We start from the raw sequence: 22609 nt of genomic DNA on the forward strand, positions 1-22609 counted from the left end.
GTTAATATGACATGAAAAATGAGTCAGGGGGAAAAAGAAAAAAAAAGAAAAAAAAAAAAAGAGTTGTCCTTTTATCAGGTTGTATGTAATCTAACTTTGTCAGGGCTCGCAGTGCTAAATCTTGTTTTTGTCTGTCATTGCACCATTTCAACACAGTTTGGATATGAGGCAGAGAAGAAAAGTGCAATGTTAAGCTAAAGCTATACACCAGATCCCAAACAGCCGATGGGTCGGCTGCGGTGTGACACACACAACACAATTTACAGTGGTACTGTCTCACAGCCAATGTCACCCCCTGTGCCGCTCTATTATTTGTATCTATCATTTTCCATAATGTTGCATAAACTTCTCAAAGAGGTTAGGTATCAGCTTGCAGAAAGAGTACGTGTGTATATGAAGACAGTCAATAACATAACGACTGGTGCTGCATTTGGATGAACCTCTGTCTACAAAGTAGATGTGCAGGTTTCATCATTTTCCACATGTGTGGTTTGCAACTATCCCTCCCCCCACCCTCACCGAACCTCATTAGATCACCTGCAGCGTTTAAATTTTCAACCTAATCAGCTGTATTCCAGATGTTTGCAGAGTCAGCCACAGTTAATCAGGAAAGTTAACACAGCTTTGGAAATTACCTTAAAGGCTCTTGCCAACTTTTGTGTGCTAAAAAAATGTGTGCTGTGTGACAGAGCCATCACACTTTGATGACACAGTATCACATGACAGATTGTTAGATTGCTGGATTGATAATAAAAGTTTACGGAGAACCTCTCGGGCTGAGTTCACCGTGCAATGTCCAAACTTGTGATACCAACAGAAGTTCCACAAGTTTCACAACCTGCTTCATGTCCTTGAATTGTGTAGTCTTTAGCAAACAAAGCCATGATTGCGTCACAGCATACAACTGTTGCAAATCCCATTCAACAGCTGAGCCATCAAAATACTGAGTGATAATGAATGCTGTATTTTTTTTTTTTTTATGATCGGAACAATGGAACTGAGGACATATCAACATTTTCTTATTTACCAAATCACAATGACTAACCTGACATGTGCCCGAGGTGTATTTCCATCCCTTCTCCACACTGTTTCTTATGCTAATGAAAGTGTATTGCATGACAAAGACTGATGTTTGACAAGATGTTTGCTTTGGATTACTTCTGACTGTTACTGAACAGAACCCCCCTTTGTTTTGCAGGGACATCAAAGATACCAAGGCCTTTGAAACTCTGGCAAAATCTATATTCCTGCCATCTTTGTAGACATCAGCAGTATTACAGAACTGTGTTCAGTGAGGTAGAATAAATGGTGTATTTATTGCTTATGCTTTGGAAAAAGTCAAAGCAGAGGTTTAAGTGTAAAAGATACCTCAGCTTGGACTTTAGTACTATTTTTAAGCTTGTAAAAATAATAATAAGAAGAAAAACCTCTGCAAGTGTATCTTTTGTTAAACAGTGCTTAATTTACTGAAAGGAAAATCAATAAATCAAGTCACACCTGATCGCCGTGGATGCATCTATGTGTCTTTTTTAAACTGTTGTGTAACTGAAAAAAATATTTTAAGTTTAACAGAATATCAAAATCAAGATAAGATAACCCGGTACCAAAGTGCAGCGAACGCTAAGGTCTTTTCCTTACCAAATGTAGGACAGCATAAGCAGCAGGGGACAGATGATGACAGCTTGAAGTACCTGCCAGTTGCGACAGAGGTACGCCACTCCAGGCATCAAGAGCCGACCACCCAAAACCACAAAGCTGGCCACCATGGTCATGGAAAATCGCCATCCTGGCAGGCACAGCTCGATCCCTGGCAAAGAGAACGACGAAAAGGGAAAAAAGTACAATGTGGGTTTTTTTCTAGTCGAGACATATTTAGAAAAATGATATAAAACGAGTGGAAATACCAGAATTTCAAAATTTCTTGGGAAGATGACACATGGGACTGACACTAGTTTTTGTATGTTCAAACTAGCTATAATCTTTGGAAATTTTGGAGCACAAAATAAAATGAAGTTGCTTCAAATAAAAGGGTTCCCATAAATGAGTTGTTCTGAGATGTTTGTACCCATTCATATGCAGTTGAATTGCCTGGCAAATGTAACATTATAATGATGATATTTACCTTTTTGCAATGAAGAAAAATATTTTCAATCACTTTAGGGAAAACTGAGAACAACATAATGCGCTCATTGACTTTTGGGGGAATGAAATGTGCAATCTAGAGCAAAGTTGATGAGTAAACGGGAAAAAAAACAGAGCAACAACTCTGACTAGGCGAGGCAGGCAGGTCAGAACAGGGATCCTGGCACTGTCATCAGCAAATGAGGTTTATTGTTTCAATGCAACACATCCTAAAATCCAGAAATTACTGCTGTTGCAGCGTGGCTTTTTACACAGAGTAAAACTAAGTTGACACCAAAAACACTCACACATCCGAGAAAATTGTTATCTTTTTAATAAGTCTGGAATATTCCTAGTTTCTCAAAACAGGAGGATGGAAGCTACGTTATTGTGCTAATCTTAGTTTTTGAGATTTAATTAATGAAACGCTTAAGTCATCAGTCAGAAAATTATATAACTCCAGTGCTTACTGTGTACAGTTTTTTTTTTTATTCTGAGACAGTACAGAGATGAAGACAGTAGGCTGCTGAACAAACTAGAAAGGGGTTCCTTGTGCTTCTTTCCCCTCGATCAGAATGGCACTGATTCATTCACTCGGTCATTAGCATGCACACCCCACTGGCAGCCAGCAACCACAGACAGTTCAGCCCTTTAGTTACTGCAGTACAGAGGAGAAGTTCACACCACACCATAGAAAGCCAATGCTGCTGTAATGCCGCTTCTCTCATACAACCAGAATCTTTTGTCTTGCTTCATTGGTCCCTTTTGTTATACATCACTTTTCTTCTACCCAGGAATTTTAACCGTCTCCAGTGGGCCTTTCAAGGTGACAGGCCCAGGATAATACAGTGGATGTCGGCTGCTTCACTTCATTCCAGTGGAAAAGACTGGAATTTCAATTAGGACTTGCCCCCCTCTGAGGACATGAATAATGCTCTCTGTTCACAGACACTATCGCAGCTGGTATGACAAAGCCAATGAGTGGAGAGCAGGGCGATGGGTGCAAGACCTGCTGAGTTTGAACCAACTAACCTCAAGACTCCTTCACTGTGTGCCTGTGGGAGAATAGCACCGGCTCACTGGTTAAGGACCGCATGGGATTTGAATTCTTTGGTTTTGTATTTATGTACGCAAGGCATGAGGCACTGAGACTCATGCACTCTGACCAGAAAAGTACATCCCGTGGTGAGGTGTGGAAAAGCGTTAGGCAAAGCGGCACAAACTTCATTAAGATATCAATTATGACAATAAGGATATTTAATTAAACTAAATGCAGAATAAGAAGCAGAAGCTGTGGAAAAGAGGCCTGAGCTTCTTACTCATGTTGACCCTAATCCTCCACAACCTGCTAGATCAGCATTCCCATAATGCTCTGTGGCAGAGTCTGTCCTACTGACATAAATCTACCAATTACAAATCTAATGTTACATATAAGAAATTGACTAAACTTGGAAACCAAAGGCCTCCCGAGGGTGGCGGAAAAGTGACACATAAAAGATAATAGGAAAAAAAAAACCATTTAAATGTATTTGTACCACTCCCATTAGTAAAAATAGAAATTACATCATCAATGATTAGGCTAAAAATCCAATTAATGACAATGATAATCCCCAAAGAAGATTTGGCTGGTTTGCTGACTTTGGCAATGTGAGAATGTGAATCACACTCAAGCACAAAGTGCAGCAGCTCACCAGTAGCTCATGAGTCCCTCTTTGTAACAGGGATTTAAATGCGTCTTCTGAGATCTGGTCACAACTCAGACTGCAGAATGAGCGAGAACGTAACCAAGATACATTGAGGATACATTAAGATGTGACCACTCAGAACACCTCAGAGTGGTCCAGGCCACATATGGCTTTATCCTTTTAGCGGCACGCGTGCATGTTTCCTGTGCCACATTACAGTACAATACTACACTGATATGTGTGTGTGTGCCACTGCTGAAAAACAATAGATTTGGCAGTCTTGCACCCTCAGCTGTTATTTCACAACTGCCTTGCATAAAGCTGCTAGCTAATTGCATAAATAAAAGTAAAACCCTTTAAGAAGATTGACTGTGTAGCCTATGTGTTTAATCATCAGCTCATCAAAGTTATTAATGGGGTGAAGCAGATCCGGCATTTGTCTTTTAGCCCTCTTGCAGGCATCACAAGGCACAAGGCTGCCATTGATCAATTACGCCCTTCTTCTCATCACGTTTCCCACACTTTGCTCTGAATACCTACGCTTCAGCATCAATATATTTTGATTTTGAATCACCAAGGAGTTCTCGGATTCACTCAGCAATTAAAACACATCTCGCGTCTGCTCATTAAATATCATTTCCCCCGACTAAAGAAACAATGAATCAATTACAGCGCTCCTGGTGGGTTAAAAAGGGACAAAAAAAAAAAGTCATATACTTGTAAAGCAAGCTATAGTCACATACAGCAGTGAAAGGAAATAATCACAGTGAAATCAGGAATGGGATCAACTCAGCTGTACATCTGTCACACAGCTGAAATCTGCATATTTCTTTGCTAATTGTTTTAAAAGAAGGCACCAAAAATAGTTGTCGCCACAGCTTCCGCATCAAGTGAAAAGGAAATAGGCAGGGAGTGCATATCCCTTTGCTACTAATTCCTTACTAAACACAAATAACATCCCACACAGAAATGAGTTAAAATGAACAGACTTCGAGGCTGTGTCAGTGCCTCCAGCAGTTCCAATCAATCCTGGACCGTAACGTTTGTAGCTTGCAGATTCTAACCAATATCCTGAAGAATCTCTTAACATTTTAGTTAAACAGTATTTCCAAATGAAATTCCTTCAGTGTGTGTAGTGATAATAGTTGGAGCACACTCTCTGGAGATTGTGGTATGCTTAAAGTGGTTTACAGAGTGCATTGTCTGATTACATGGTAAGGCAAAAAAAGGTTACAGATAGTCTGAGTGACCACATTAAAAAGTAAGGTAAGAAACCTACAATAAACATTTGATACTTTGCCTTTGACAGCATTTATGGTGTTGCCAAAGTTAAAAAAAAAAAATCTAAATTAAAAAGCACAGTGCAGCCTAGGCGGAGTAGTCGAACGCAGATTCACTGAGTGCAGGGCAAGCTAGCGAGACAGAAGTTAAGCTCTCCTTGCAACATGGCAAATTGAACCTTCCCCACCCTCATTCAGATCTGGCGTTTGGAACTATTTTGGTTTTCATGTGACATATGACCCTGAAGGTAAGCGCGTAATGGACAAAAGTAAAACAATATGTTGGATGTGCCACGCAATGCTCAATTACATTGGTGGGTACTAGTGCGTTAGCGCAGTTAGCTCGTTAACATGTTGGCCGTCCAGTCCCACGCACGGGGTGATCCGCGGTAGCTCGTTAACGGAGATTTGCCGTGTTGTGGCGTTAACGTCATTTCAACGAGTTTAACGCTGACAGCACTAGTGGGAACACAACGAATATGACTGCACATTTACGCCGACATCATCCTAGTGCAAAGACAAGTGGAAGCAGACAAAAACAACAAGCACCGCTACAAACTTTACCCAGTCATTTAGACAGCCGTTAGCACATGATTCTCCTTATGGGGACCTGATATGTTTAATATGCTGCTGAGAATATAGCCCAGAAGAAGCGTATAGTATAGCTTTTATTTTGGAAAGAGCCATTTCTCTGTAATAAACTCTCTTTTCCAAAGATGAGTGATTTCTCATCAGATAGATTTATTTTTTTATTACTTTGTTGTTTCAGCAACATTAAATTTAAAAACTGTACTTTTGAGTTAAAATATATATTTATAATTTTAATAAATGACAAATTAAAAAGGCATGAACATTTTTTTTGTATCGAAAAAATATCGAACCGTGACACCAAAGTATCGAACCGAACCGTGAATTTTGTGTATCGTTGCACCCCATATATTTATATATTTATTTATTATTTATTTTTCCAACACCCAGCACGCCCCTGCGGGCGGTTTATCCTTCAAGCTCGGGTCCTCTACCAGAGGCCTGGGAGCTTGAGGGTCCTGCGCAGTATCTTAGCTGTTCCCAGGACTGCGCTCTTCTGGACAGAGATCTCCGATGTTATTCCCGGATCTGCTGGAGCCACTCGCCTAGCTTGGGAGTCACCGCACCTAGTGCTCCGATTACCACGGGGACCACCGTTACCTTCACCCTCCACATCCTCTCGAGCTCTTCTCTGAGCCCTTGGTATTTCTCCAGCTTCTCGTGTTCCTTCTTCCTGATATTGCTGTCATTCGGAACCGCTACATCGATCACTACGGCCGTCTTCTTCTGTTTGTCTACCACCACTATGTCCGGTTGGTTAGCCACCACCATTTTGTCCGTCTGTATCTGGAAGTCCCACAGGATCTTAGCTCGGTCATTCTCCACCACCCTTGGGGGCATCTCCCATTTTGACCTCGGACTTCCAGGTTATACTCGGCACAGATGTTCCTGTACACTATGCCGGCCACTTGGTTATGGCGTTCCATGTATGCCTTGCCTGCTAGCATCTTGCACCCTGCTGTTATGTGCTGGATTGTCTCTGGGGCATCTTTACACAGCCTGCACCTGGGGTCTTGCCTGGTGTGATAGACCCCAGCCTCTATGGATCTTGTACTCAGAGCTTGTTCTTGTGCTGCCATGATTAGTGCCTCTGTGCTGTCTTTCAGTCCAGCTTTGTCCAGCCACTGGTAGGATTTCTGGATATCAGCCACCTCCTCTATCTGCCGGTGGTACATACCGTGCAGGGGCCTGTCCTTCCATGATGGTTCCTCGTCTCCCTCCTCTTTCTTGGGTTTCTGCTGCCTGAGGTATTCACTGAGCACTCGGTCAGTTGGGGCCATCTTCCCAATGTATTCTTGGATGTTCGTTGTCTCATCCTGGACTGTGGTGCTGACACTCACCAGTCCCCGGCCCCCTTCCTTCCGCTTAGCGTACAGCCTCAGGGTGCTGGACTTGGGGTGAAACCCTCCATGCATGGTAAGGAGCTTTCTTGTCTTTATGTCAGTGGCTTCTATCTCCTCCTTTGGCCAGCCTATTACCCCAGCAGGGTACCTGATCACGGGCAGGGCGTACGTGTTGATGGCCCGGATCTTGTTCTTACCATTCAGCTGACTCCTCAGGACTTGCCTGACCCTCTGCAGGTACTTGGTGGTTGCAGCTTTTCTAGCGGCCTCTTCATGGTTCCCATTCGCCTGCGGGATCCCCAGGTACTTGTAACTGTCCTCTATGTCTGCAATGTTGCCTTCTGGTAGTTCAATCCCCTCAGTTCTGACTACCTTCCCTCTCTTTGTTACCATCCGACTACACTTCTCCAGTCCGAACGACATTCCAATGTCATTGCTGTATAGCCTGGTAGTGTGGATCAGTGAATCGATGTCTCGTTCACTCTTGGCATACAGTTGATGTCATCCATGTACAGGAGGTGGCTGACAACTGCTCCGTTCCGTAGTCGGTATCCGTAGCCAGTCTTGTTAATGATCTCACTGAGGGGGTTCAGGCCTATGCAGGTATGCCATTCACTGCATGATCAATACACCATTAAAGTTCAAAGGATGGATGGTCACAGATGGAAATGCCTAGTGAGGCTAAACTCAAATCAGGCATGTTTAAAGTTTCTGATGAACGTCTGAAGCATTTCTTCTGAGTGACAGACCAGTGAAGCATTGTCAGCAAACAGCATTTCCTTGATTAGGGTGAAGTGGCTGGCATTACTATAGATCAAATAAGGTGTTTTTCCCCCAATAGGGGTAAACTCTATCCTTTGTGGAGGACATCTAGAAGAAATAAAATATTACTGGCATAGATGTACAAGCTGTTTGCCATGCAGTTAGCCATGAAAGTCTGTGAGAAAAAAGGAATGTCGCTCTTAAGATATCCTTCATATTTTAGTACAACATAATCACCTAAGAAGACATGGCAGAAAGCCAGTTCTCTAACAGAGCATGAAAACATTTATCCTGACAAGGTTAAAGGCCTCAGGTCAATTAAAGGGCAAAGTAAAACTATCTTCTCTCTCTCTCCTGTGACCTTTCTTTAGAATTAGTGCAGTTAGACAATTGTACTAATTGTACTACCGTAATTCTGGGTATAAATGAACAAGAGCAAACTGATAAGTCATTCTGGTAAATAACCTTGATACTTTATTTTTTCTGCCTGCTGTGTATTTTTATACATACAAAAATGTTGATGTCTCCTCTCTCCCTTTTTTCAAGCTCCAAATAGGGGCTATTGACTAAGAATAAGGTCATGCTTATTGATTAGTCTCAGGAGCCGAGCAGAATGTCAAACAATTCCAGCTATCCACAAGCCCTTTCCTTTGATTCATGTCCTCAAATTCTCAGTAATCAGGACAGTAAATCCCCACCTGGAGAGTATATTCTTGTGTTAGTGTGCTGTGTTGGCGCACAGCATATTCCAAAACCACTCCATTAAAGAAAGATCAACACAAAACAACCTCCTGGCTGTTCAGAAGACACTGTTTGTGAGTGACTGAACTTACATTTGTCACAGTCCTAGATTTGCTTAACTAAACACAACTTCAGCCTAACCAAAGAAGAACTGAAACTGCATTGATTTTTTTTTTTCTTCCACTCATCAAAAGAAAGTGCAAAGGTTGCCAGTAAAGATTTTTACCAGTTACTGGACTTCACTCAGGAATTTGTGGTTTGAGATAGTTTGAGGTTATGTCATGCAACAAAGGTTTAAAATTATTTCCACTCCGGGCCAATTAGAACATGACCCTTAGGTCAGTACTACTGCTTTAAAACTTAAAAATAAATGCAGCCTAACGTTTTAGCAAAGTGCATTTGCTGAGCCACCAAAAATGTAATCTTAGCACAAAAGGGAACTTTAACCCTGCTCAGAGTTTAACCCTCCACTCATTTATCAGGAGACAGCTAAAGTGGATCATGAGGAAGACTGTGGTCAGTGTTTCATCAGCAACAATTGTTTTTTGTTTGTTTTTTGAGTGAAAGAATTTCCACTCAATACCAGGACTGCCTCTTTAGGGTATTTCACCGTTCAGTTTCTTTAATTCATTCTAAGCATACAGAATGAAAAGACAGTTGAATTAGCATGGTCTGCCAAATGTTGGTAAACTATATTAGCAGTGGTGTGAGGCAGACCTAGCTGTGATTTTAGGGAACATAGCTACTTGGTGCTTAACGAAAAAATTCTGTTTTTTATAGTCCAGATCTTGCCCACACTGAGCAATAATTACATGAACAGTAAGGAGAATAAGCAGACCAACAAAGAACGCCGTCTGTCAAAGCAGGAATTCGCCCCAGACACAAAGGAAATCACTGAGGATAAATGAATTTGCAGAGACCTGTTTGTTTTTGGGTTTTTTTGTGCCTTGAGTATCTTTATGAGTGAAAGAGATAAATGTTTGCTGTAAGTGGAGGGTGCCACTGACAGGAAGCACCTTATATCAGCTAACAGAGGAGAGAGATGAGAAAAGGGTTAGCCTGGCCTGGCTAAACTGACAAAAGGCAGCAGAGCACTGCAGCAGGAAGTGTAAAAGACCGATCATCCAGCCTGACCAGAAGAGCATTGCCACTCTGTTGAAAGAAGGAAAAAAATCCCAGCAGAGAACTAAAGGGATACTGTGCAACATCAAATCTCACAATGGCATGTTGTAAAAATATCAACCAATTTTTTTTGCTCTGGGCATTTAAAAAAGAAAATTCCTCTGACACCCTATTTCTGAATTTTTTCCACACCGTATGACTTTTAAAAAAAAATGTGCTGAAGAGTGCTATGATACAGTTCATTATCATGCAGTTTGTACTTCCCCTTTCTGTCCATCTAGATAATTTCCAGTTGCACCTGTGTACTTACCAGCTACACATATAAGCCCAGTGCATATACCAAAGGTGTGACAGTAAAAACAATATCCACACAGCGAGTCTCTCGGCATGTCAGCAGCAATATTTCCACACTGATGCAAATAAAAATAATGCCCCTTTTCCCCAAAGTAACCACTGCTGCTGAAATTTATAGCTAAACAAAAGCCAAGTCTTTTTGGGACAACACAGTGTGCAGTGTGCATTTTATCTAAGAGCAAATATGGAAGAAAAAAAAACCCCTTTCAGTGCAGGACTTAATAATAATTTTTTCTGTCAAAGTCCCACTTTAACATAAAATATACTACGTAACCAAGCAAAGCGTGTGTGTTGTTTTTTTCTTTTTTTGACATAATCATCTGGTGAGGCTGTAACCAGTAATTTATTTTTTAAATGGTAGCAACCATTTTCATACACTAGACTTTGGAGGTGCCAGATCCCAGCTGAAGTGAACATGAGTGAACAGTGATTTCAGGATTGATGTGTTTGACAGTACTCGCCATCAAAATGAGGGGATATCTTTTTCTGGAGCAATGGTTTTCCACTCTTCTGATAGAGACTCAATGCTGTAATGCATTTGTAGACTTATTCTGGCAGCATATGGTGGCTCAAACCCTTAGAGACACTTTGTGCTGGTTTTTAGTTTGCAAATCTGTAAATATACAAAAAGGTGGACTAGCAAATCAAGCTAACAAACAATGCGCTAAAAACTAGTTAGCTGCACCAGCTAACAACTGAGTTCTCCATTATCCCCCAAACCACACGAGTCATGAAGACTATAACATTCAGATGGGCTCTACGTGGAAAACAGATAAACGTCTGTCATTTTTTTTCTCCGTCGCTTTTCATTTCTCTCTCTATTAAGGCATCTAGGCTCTTATACACACACCCATGACATGATTAGGCATGCAAATAATTCAGAAAGTGAGCAAGCATTCTTCTTCATAAGGTAAGCTTGATGCAAACTAGTCCTTCTTTCATAACAGTAAGATGAAAAACATTGAGCTAGTGTGCACAGTTATACATACAAAAACATTTAATCTGGCAGTGTTTTGTAACAGAGAGAAACTACTTTAACTCATAAATGTTTCACACAGTCATAAGGGCTGTGGACTACTGCCCTAGATCAGAATCACTGTGCTCTCAACCTGATCACAAAATTCCCCAGCAGCCTGTGCAGTCTGCTACCATGACTCAGCTAGCTGAAGCCTGTTTGTAAGTGGGGGGGCGGGGGTTGGAAACTGTGTGGCAGGGGTAAGGGAGGGGTTTGATGTTTACTGTAAAAATGCATTAGTGCGCAGCACCACAAAGCTATAAGCACAATGAGGCCTGTGGCGTGATGCTAAAAAGACTAGCTTACACTGATGGAGCAGTGGGGTATAAATAGCAGCGCTGCATCAGATGACTTTCTATAGCCATTGGCCTTTCTTTTGTGCTCGTTATACTTCGAATCAGTGAAGTAGAGAGATGCATCAACTTGGTTGATATATGAAAGAGGCTAATGTTAATATACAAAACACTTCACTTGTGGTGTTGCTGTAATTGCATCACACTATCTCTTAGTCAAGCATTCTTCAGATGTGAAAAATGCTACTCTAGCAGCTGTGCAACTTCCACAAATCTCTCAATCTTCTTGATCGGTTTATTTTATTTTAGCCTAATCAACCTTTCCCACAACCTGCCTTATTCCACACAACCAGAAAATGCTCCTTTTAAATTTATTGTGTCTCTTTTGTAAGAGTCATATAGCTGTCACTCTGCATCTGCTATGTTGGACCATGCAGTGGGACGGAGTTTGACTGGGAACCCTAGCACAACAGAGAAGATATGTATCAGTCGCTCCACAGTCTTACAAAAGTCAAAGACTAATGGATTTCCTGAATGATGCCTCAAAGGCACAAGGAAATAATATACACGGGTGGGTGGGTGGGAAGGAGCTGTATTCTATTAACTCCATTAGCATATACTAGCTAAATAAAGATGATTAAAACTTTCAGTCAAATTAAACAGGAAGATTGCAATCATCATAAGATTTTCTAGATCAAAATTATTGCACATGATGTTTCCCACTCTCCATGGTGCATATAATGAAACTAGCACATGGATGGATGAGAAATGGGGGATTAGTGTAATGTCTCCAGTGCAAACACAGCTGAACTTGGGATTTGACTCTGGCTTCCTGTTGAAAGCAGGATAAAACAAAGCAAGTCACAAATGAAGGTCATGTGGTTTACAATGCTGCATGTGATATGACTGAGTGTCAAGACTACAATGTTTCCTAAACTTTTAAATATGTGACACACTTGCGAAGGCAATGCATGTTTTCCACAAAATAAAATGATCCATTCTCTCTAACAACATGTTACTGCATGACCATGTTCCTACTCTTCGAGCAGCTGTAGAGCAGTTTTGTCAATACAGAGTGGCTGCAGGGAAAATATCACGTGACAGGGGCCGAACATTATTAGAAATAAGGGCGGCAGTATGGCAACACAAAACCTGCACAAAGATCAAACATACAGCTGTCCAGCTAATCCCTGCGCAACCTGAGTGTATTACATCTTACAGTGCAGCAGGACTACAAAGATCTGTAGTATAAAAGGATAATCATAACGATGTTAGAAAGATACAAATCCTACTGAAACTGATTTGTTGTTTTTTTGCTAAGGAATGTGTTTTTAATAAGTATGGAATGAAATGGGAAACCCTGCACCATCATGGAAGGATTATTATATAATACTGTAAGACTGCTGTTTGGGTTTAACTGCCTCATTTTTATATGTAAATGAGGAACTAGTAATCTTTATTCTAATGACAGACTGAAGCAAGTTAACTGAGAAGATTCTCTGTTTACAGTTAATGCAAATGGATCAACATCAACGATTGCGTTATCCACCTCCAGTCCTGGCCCTGGGGATTTATGATGAACCCAACTACCTCTAGGGTTAGTTTTCTATCAAGCTATAAAGACTCTAAATATAATGTTTGATATATTATTGGCAAACACTAGACCTCCCAGAAAGGAGAAGGAACACATCAAATTACAGCATGTTTATGACAACTATTCACTTTACTACCATTTAGATTGCAATAAAGTTAAGCCAAAGTTAAGTTATATTAGATCAAATATGAAAAAGTATTGAATGCGATTAAAGTGGAAAACATCTAACAGTAATCTGTGTGCATATTTTATGCTGTAGGTTATGTAGAATGTGCGCTACGTCTTATAGCGCCTCTGCAAAAAACTAAAATTTCCTCTCTTGATCAGAATAGCTACTTCAACGAGGAAGTGTATAACTAATTTTTATGCACTTGTGTGTTCACTGGAACCAGGGGAACAAATGTTATCTTGGTCTCTGACTAGAGATGATTCATTAAAATGGTTCTGGAATGTTGCAATGAAGCTTTTGAGATGATCCCATTTTATTTACAATTGACTAGCTCAACTATTCAATAATTACTCTTCTTGTTTTGTTTGACTCTCCGTTTTGCAGTCTGTTTAATGATGACAAATATAACAAAAAAAAGAATGTAAAAAAGAAAAGAGAGCGAGAGGGGGGGGGGGGGGGAACATAAAAAAATAAATATGATGACTCCAAAACTCTCCAACCACTCTACTGAGAATGATTAAACCACAAACTTGTTGAAAATGATGACTAAATGTCAGGTTAATTTAAATTTGATGGGTTCAAGTCTACCCCTTTGCCTCTTTCCATCTCACCCCTTTGTACTGGGAGCAGACAAAAACAGTCCCACCATTCTGTGTGTGCTGTAAAGCTTTTCAAGGTACGCAGCGTGGATTAAATTAGAATGACAAGGATGCTGAGGGCCCCGTCCTTCATCATCTCGTCCTTGCTCCCTCTCTCTCATTTGTCCTTTTTCCCTTGCCTCTGCACTGGTCAATTACTGTAGCAAAAGAGGCTCTTAAGGATCCACCGCTGAGCCGAGAACGTTCATCAACTGCATCGCCAATTACTAGGACGCAGCACAGCACAACATATTCACAAACTATTACTTTACCGTTCAGATAGAAGGTCACATTAAGAGAGATGATTCATCTCCAGAAATATTACAGTGTCTACAGACTCTTCCTGCAGTGATGGGAAAGTGTAGTGAAGACAACCACTTTTGTCCTTATTAGATTATTGATTAGAAGTAACAAAGATTAAAGGAGGAAAAAAATGGTGGTTCACGTAAATGAAAATGAAAGAGTTCAATTTAGAGCTAAGCAGGTTGGTAGTTTGTAAGTAATGAGAATTTATGCCCGCATAGGCATTCAGTTTAATAGATGTTAATAGGTTAGTGCAACATAATTACTCTTCTTTCAGCTGATCACTATCCTCGACTACAGGCGAGTATTAAAGTGGAATACCTTCAATTCAATTCAATTTTATTTATATAGCGCCAAATCACAACAAAAGTTGCCTCAAGGTGCTTTATATTGTACAGTAGATCGTACAATAATAGATACAGAGAAAAACCCAACAATCATATGACCCCCTATGGGCAAGCACTTTGGAGACAGTGGGAAGGAAAAACTTCATTTTAACAGGAAGAAACCACCGGCAAATCTGCTGCGACCAATTGGGATGAGAGAAGGAAAACAGGATAAAGACATAATGTGGAAGAGAGAAAGATTTATAACAGATATGATTCAATGCAGGAGGTCTATTAACACATAGTAAGTGAGAAAGGTGACTGGAAAGGAAAAACTCAATGCATCATGGGAATCCCCCGGCAGCCTATGTCAATTGCAGTATAACTAAGGGAGATTCAGGGTCACCTGGTCCAGCCCTAACTATATGCTTTAGCAAAAAGGAAAGTTTTAAGCCTAATCTTAAAAGTAGAGATAGTGTCTGTCTCCCGAATCCAAACTGGAAACTGGTTCCACAGAAGAGGGGCCTGAAAACTGAAGGCTCTGACACTCATTCTACTTTTAAATACTCTAGGAACAACAAGTAAGCCTGCAGTGCGAGAGCGAAGTGCTCTAATAGGGTGATATGGTACTACAAGGTCATTAAGATAAGATGGGGCCTGATTATTTAAGACCTTGTATGTGAGGAGCAGGATTTTGAATTCAATTCTGGATTTAACAGGAAGCCAATGAAGGGAAGCCAAAACAGGAGAAATGTGCTCTCTCTTTCGGGTCCCTGTCGGCACTCTTGCAATTTGGATTAACCGAAGCCTTTTCAGGGAATAATTTTTTATTTATTTTTATTTATTTTTTTTTGGGGTGGGGGGGGGGGGGACAAGCATGTAAGCTTGTTAGTAAAAACAGTGACAGTGTCACACTTTACAAAATAAAGAGGGAACAGATAGACAGAGACACCGAAGCAAACACGTATTTGTATGACGTATATAGACTTAATACACCTGATTCGCACAGTATCAACAAGGAACTCTGATCATGATGTGTAAACAAACTGGCTCTTACTTCCTCTGCAAGCAGCCAAACCGAAAACAAACCAGTTTAACTAAACCACCAAGACCAACGAGTAACCAATATGTTATTTAGGAATGAACAGAGGAGTGAAAGGGAAAATTTTGATTTGTTAAAAAGCAGTTCTTGCATTGGACACTGTGAATAACTGTTGAGTGGTCTACTGCTTTTTTACATTAATGTTTTTAGTTTATCATTATTAAAAAACAAAAACAAGTACTATGAATACACTGGTTTTCATATGCAGTAAGCATTTGCATGAGCAGTTAAGTAATTTGGCACCTAGTAAAAGTTCAAATCCAGGTATACACTGTAAACAAATTATCTTTGCAGCACATTTAATTAAGTATGGTGATGGCACTGGGTCGTGCCCTTGACATGATTTACAGAAGTTTAATTCCAGTCCAGCCAAAAAGCGCTTTTAATCAGCAGACTCTTTTCAAGGCAACATTCTTATAAAATTATGAGCTCTTTCAGAAAGCTGTTAGCTTAAACCTATTTCCATTAACATTACTTAGCTACAGTCACATGAAAAAGAAAGTACTCCAGAAGGACTACACAGTCATGTGAAAAATCAAGTACACCCTTACTGCTTCCATAGGAATTAAGAGGGTACGCAGCAAGCAGCCAGATGCTGCTAATCAAGCCCACTTGATTAACTCATCATTAATAAGTGTGACCACTTCAATGAAAGCAGAGGTTTGGGCAGTTCGCTGGTATGGGGTATTCAGATAAGTGTTAACACAACCACAGTCTTTCCTGGAAATGTACCCAAAGACTGTGCACTGCTCAGAAACCTGCAAAAGGTCTGTAGAACCTGAGCTACATACCAGATTATACAGATTTAGAATCTGTAGAACACTGAGAAAAAAAGTGAATCAGTATAGGTTAGGCTCAGCCTAGTTTTTAAAGTTGCATCTGAACAAACCATAAAATGTCTGGAATAATGTCCTTTGGACAGATGAGACTAAAGACGCCAGTGTTTGGCCATGATGCACAGCGCCATGTTTGGTGAAAAGCAAACAAAAGATATCAGACCTCAAGACCTCATACTGACTGTCAAGCACGGAGGTGGAGGGGTGATGAATTGGCATTTTCTTTGCAGCCACAGGACATGTGCACCCTGCAGTCATTAGGCTGACCATGAACTCTTCTGTTTACCAAAGTAATCTAGAGTCAAATGCCTGACATCTAAACCTTGACCAAAAGTGAGTAACGCAACAGGACAACGCTCCTCATTTACTAGTATGTGTGTGGAAACATTCTTACCCTTAGCCAAAAATACGTGCGTACAAAATAAATTACTGTCAGATTTATGAAGCATGCGCACCAACCTATTTTCTTTCTTATGTGTATGGTAGTAAATCAGAATCATTCCAGACCAACAGCCTGGTGCAATCTGCATACCAACTGCCACACTCAAATTTCTCTATAAGGAAGGTGTTTAGGAAGGCAGAAAAGGCACAGCGTTCCAGAGAGTCATCACTCCCATGGAAAAAAATAAGTGAGCCTCAGGCTTAAATAATGGTCTTTGAAATGACTTTTGGCCTAAGACATTCAATGTGGCCTAAGTGGGGGCATCAAATAAGAAAATAAATAAATAAATCAGCAGTCACTTAGTCAAAAAATTAGACTAACTGATGACATCCAACAATGGTAGAAGTCACTGTTGATAAGATGATATAGGAGAATAATGTAATATATTTAAACCAAAGGATTAAAGCCTGTTTTTTAAATGGTGGAGTCCAAGTATTTTGTGGCTTATGGTGTTTGTGAAAATGATAAATAATGACCAAAAGCTAGCAATCATATTATTAGTATTAGTAGCATTAATATTAGTAACAATAGTAGCAGTAGTAGTAATAGTATTCAACCTGAATTTATTCTAATTTACCTACTACTAGTACTAACAAATAAACTCGGGTAAGAAAATTTTGGTAAATCACAGATTTATGTGTGACACTTTTGTACGTGCAAATTGTGCACAGATTTTTGTGTAAGTACTTTTAGTGAATGAGGGCCTAAGGTCCCAAGCACAGCCTAAAATCTGCAGATTTTCTACAAAAAAAAAAAAAAAAAAAAAGAATTAAGGTGTTGCAATCAATGGCCCACTCAAGTCCAGGCCTCATCCTGCAAGAAATGTTGTGGCAGAACGTCAGGAGAGCTGTGCATAATTGAATGCCTACAAACCTCAAAGAAATGAAGCAATACAGTGAGCCAAAATTCCTCCACAAGCAAGTGAGGGACTGATTAAGTCAAGCAGAAATCCATTACTTCAAGTTATTGCTCCTAAAGGTGGCCGTACAAGATACTGATTCATGACGTGTACTTAGTTCTTTATGTCTGTGTATAACCATCATATGAATATTTAAACAGCTGTATGAAGTTGGACTTGTGAAAAAGAGCAACTTGGAGGTTGAAATTTTCAAATAACACAACAGAGTGTAAGTTAGCCAACTAACAAGCTACCTACAGGTAAGATTTTCTAACAATGTGTTTATATATCAGTCTACATTTAATCATAGATTATTATTAATGTCTGTCTCTCTTTCACAGCGTGCCTTTTGTCCTGTCTTTGTTCCTTCACCTCCAACTGGCAGGCAGCTGAGTGCATCTCCCTAACCCTGTTTCTGCAGGGAGAAATTTCTCTCCTGAGATTTCTTTCCACTAAAAGAGTTTCTCCTTCTCACTGTCGCCAAAGCGCTTGCTGATAGGGGGTCATCTGATTGTTGGGGTTTCTCTGCTCTCTCTGTATTATTGTAGGGTCTTTACTTGACACTGTAAAGCTTGGGGTGACTTCTGTGGTGATTTTGCGCTATATAAATAAAACCGAATTGAATTGAAAAGCTGCCGTTTCATGTAACAAAACTGTTATTGTGTTTTTCTAGGAAACCTTCCATTGTTTTCTTTCATGTAATGAACAAACAACCTTAGCAACTACCTGAGGATATAAGGTGTTTGACAAAGGAACCCAAGGGACTTTTAGTAGGGAGTAACTGAATTACTTACTAAGGACGTAGAGAGAAAGGGTGATTCCTGCCAGGCAGAAGCCCTCAAAGAAACGCAATGTGCTGAACATGGGGGCGTTCCTAGAAAAGGCCACAGTAAAACCAAACACCAACATGAACAGTACTGATATGATCAGCACTGGGTGGCGGCCAAACCTACAGAATAAGGTAAGAGCAAAAATGACACTTGTAATAAGCATAAAACACCTTTAAGGTTTGCATGATCTTTCAATTAAGGATGGTGCGAAAGTCTTACCAGTCAGCTAATATTCCAAACACCAGATATCCAAAGATGGATCCAACCAACAGAGAAAACTTTGCAATATGGACTTTCCATGCTGAGTCACCAATCAGACTCCACTGTAGAGACAAATAAACAGGTATTAGTTTCAAGAAAATGATGCTCTGTAGATAATGTAGAGGACAAAGATCAATATTATTTTTTGAGTATGCTGCATTTTTATCTCTTGATTAACATTCACCTCTAAGTTTGTCTAATTCATTGACAAATATCATCACTCATAATGCTTTGATATGTAAGAAGGATATACCCTGCAACAGAAGAGCTTCTTGGTATTTAGTCTATAGCAACACTGACACAATATCAATATATTTTTTTCTGTTATTTAATCCCGACAAGACACCAATGCTCCAAAACAGAGCATCTTGCCAAACATGATATTTCGCTATAGTTCACTTATGATTACTTATTTAAGCACAAATTCTTCAATTACATTCTGCCTGGTTCAAAAGCAATGCAATATATATATGATGAATTACACATTAGGCGTTTTCCTTTATTAGTTGGAGAACCTTACTTAAGTCGATAATCAAGGTTAACTCCACATAAGCAAACACTTTCTTATTACATCATTTATTTTTGTTTCTATGTAGGCTGTCAAGATGGTGACCTATAATACAGTAACTCTACTTTTACTTTGTGACTGAATCCCTGCAAAAAAAAAAAAAAGAAAAGTGATTCCTAGAATATGACAATGATGTGGTGTAGACTTGTCTCTGCATGTAGGTACACCCTGTTTTTTTCTCTCCAGCAAGAGGTTGTGACAAGCAGACTCAACACGCACGTCTTAGATTTGAACTTACAGCTTTGACTACCTCTGGCATTGTAATGATTATGCATCTGAGGAAGGGGTAAAAGTTGGCACGTTTACAAAAAATGTACTAATGTGTGTGTAAACATATGTGGAAATGCGGTATATAAAGGCAAAAACTGAATTTGTATAATCTATGAAAAGTTATTATTTAGTCTGCCCATCTTTATTCTTTAACAGCGTTTATTCAAAAGCCTAAACTCTCTTAAGTGTGATTTAGAGATACAATGTAGATCTTTTTTTTTGTGTGTGTAACTTGTGTTGTAACCAGAAACCCCTTTTAACCTTTCACCTTAACCTTCCAAGCCATTCAGTCATTGTGGGCTGTGTCATCCTGACGTGTAGTTATACTTTTCAGGAGCTGCATGTCAGGTCACATGGAAGGTTAGGTTGTAGGGTTAAAAGGAGTTTCCAGTTACCTTAGGCATGCTTTCTTGTAAATTCTTTTAAGCAGTCTTCAGGAGTCCCCAGGCTGCTTGAAGTACATTCAAATGGACGTGGGCTGCCTTTTGTTTTTTTTTCTGTGATGATAATTTGCAACCGCTTTAATAATGTTGAGGTTCTGGGGAGGTCAATCCATGAGTGGAAGTGTTACATTGTATGTTTTTCTGTACAAGTTTTGACAAGATCCCCAACACCACTGGCTGAAATACAGCCCCACTTCTTGTGTAATTTGGCATATCACAGCCTTTTTTCCCCAGTTTTGCTTCTTTAAGAATGGCTTCTTGATAGCCACTGAGACCATTTATAATAAAGCATTAGTGAAGAGTATATGGCCCAGCTGAAGGACTAGATGTATCTCCCAGATCCTGTGTCAGGTCTTAGCAGTTTTTATTTTTTAGATCTCTGAAGGACATTATTTTAAGATCATCTGCTGTAGCAGTAGTAGTTTGGATGGGGGGGGAGGGGCTTTTTTCAAATTTACATAAAGGTTGGCTCAAGCAAGTCTATGTATGTAGTAAGTCTACCATACGCTCAAGTACAAAGTGAAATTAGCAAAAGGCTTTTTGTTTCTTTTACTTTTGTATTTGGGTTGTTTCTGAAGAGTCATAACCTATCGTAAACTCTACCATAGTGACGTGCTCAAAATGGAATGCCCCAGGAATTACACAGAGCCACCAAGCAGTCACATGACTCACACATGCCACTCATGCATGGTTTTCGTATCGATGTCAGACACAGAAAAACGCAGAGGAGAAAACAAGTTTCTTTTGCGCAACCACAAGACAGCAAAGACTATAAAAAACAGAAACTGGAAGCTGGAGAGACTACCAAAATAAAACTCGCATTTCAATCTACAGTAAAACACACTATGACGACATGTATCAGCAGAGCTGGAAGACTGGTGACTGAGCAGAACTGACATATGTAGGCGACCACAGACAGATGACCAGTGTTATAAAACACGAACATCAGCATTCCCCAAATCACACGCTACAGATAAAGCAGCAATGTCTTACGTGTGTTAAAGGCATTTAAACTGTCTGTGGCTTCATTTAGATTGCTTGGCATCATTAATGTGCTTTATTTCAAAGCCTTCATTAACTTTAACGGTAATTAAAAGTTTTGGAAAAGAGAATCCTACAAATTGCAAAAAGTGGGGTTACATACTTTGCTCAATGCTTTTAATATACCAGGCTGTTTTATGCAACCTTTATAAAAGTGACCAAACCAGTCTAGAATATGAATGTTAGTTTAAAAAAATAAAATAAAATAAAATAAAAAAAAATGGAATTTACAAAAAGAATATAACTTACTAGTCAGGAAATGGACTGACTAATAAATAAGCTCACCCTGCTGTCTGCTCATATTTTTACTTTAACCATTGCCTTCATTTGGACAAAGTCAGCCTAAAAATGAATCAGGGATCATTTTAAAGGTTGGTAATAGAGCAGCACTCAACATGAGGAAGTAACCACTGCAGACAGAGTTACACAACAACCACTTGGATCATTTCAATATAACAAATTATCTTTATTTATAGAGCATTTTTCTAAAGACTCAGTGCAAGTACACACAAGGCAACAAATTTATAGGAGCATATAAAAACATTCATAATGTATCTGTAGATTTAATGTAAAGAAAAAAAAAACAGCTCACACACTGTGGAATTCCTATTTTGCCCATTTATTTTGCATGTGAATTTAAAACAAAACTGCTGAATGTCAAAAATATCTGCATTTTAACACGCTTTAACGGAAGCAGGAAAACACGGGTGTAATTTGCATGGTGGCTTCTGTCACTTATCAGTTGTATTACATGCTTGTTCCCAGGGAGAGTCAGCTAACATGTCTCTTTGAATTGTTGGACCGTATTATCGGCCTTCCTTTCATAAAGTATGTGTCACTGTATCCTGTGTTCATAAAGGACCTTTCTACAGTAGAAGGCTTGACCAGCTGTTATTAAGATTACTTCTAGATCATTTAACTCTGTTTCGAACTTTGACTAAAACCTGGTTCTTTATCTGTGCAACAGCCCTTACTGGGCATACGGTTTTTAGAAAACCCAGGGAGACATGGGATGACAAATATTTAAGCCATAACAGAAAAATAGCATCTTTAAAATTTAGATTCATCATCACCTTGAGTCAGATCCATGCTTTTTGTCAGGTTTGATTTGTCACTTGTTTCCTTGCTATTGTCTTGCTCATTTTGTGAGTAATGAATAGAAGTCAGTGAGAGAGACTGCTTCTGTACACATGAATCACTTAGCTGAGATAAGATGCAAAACATGAAAGGGCTAAGATCAAATCAGTCAAAATCTCAAGGAAATCTGTTGATCTCTTACAAAAGAACGACCACCAGTGATCAGTCTAGACCATCGAGTCCACTGAGATGAAGATGCTCAACCACAGCTGCACATTTTTGCACTCGCTGAACTACACAGTGGTGGGTGGGGGTTTCAAAGGAGAGGGAGCAGGCCACAGAGGAGGGAGGGGGGGAGAGAGAGATGAAGGCAAGCACAGGGGGAAGGAGGCATAATTGTACAATGTAACCACAGAACATACAAAGATATGGAGGGAGAAGCAAAAAAATAAAGCAGGGAACACATTTATGCAAAAGATAACTGGATAGAAAGAGACAGAGAGAGAG

The 22609-nt window shown here is 39.7% G+C and overlaps 1 protein-coding gene across 1 annotated transcript in view; it reads right to left on the minus strand.

Moving 5' to 3' along the window:
- Nucleotides 1–22609, minus strand: part of LOC102295187 (solute carrier family 22 member 23) — a 38442-nt gene that overhangs the window by 10839 nt on the left and 4994 nt on the right. Inside the window, exons 2-4 of the mRNA XM_005912690.3 lie at nucleotides 18662–18765; nucleotides 18407–18561; nucleotides 1639–1807 (exon numbers count right to left, since the gene is read on the minus strand). Of these exons, the coding sequence (XP_005912752.1) occupies nucleotides 1639–1807; nucleotides 18407–18561; nucleotides 18662–18765 (428 nt within the window). The remainder of the gene's footprint in view (nucleotides 1–1638; nucleotides 1808–18406; nucleotides 18562–18661; nucleotides 18766–22609) is intronic.

The sequence above is a fragment of the Haplochromis burtoni genome, unplaced genomic scaffold (assembly GCF_018398535.1).
Source record: "Haplochromis burtoni strain Fernald_Lab_line unplaced genomic scaffold, NCSU_Asbu1 Contig_3, whole genome shotgun sequence".
NCBI lineage: Eukaryota > Metazoa > Chordata > Actinopteri > Cichliformes > Cichlidae > Haplochromis > Haplochromis burtoni.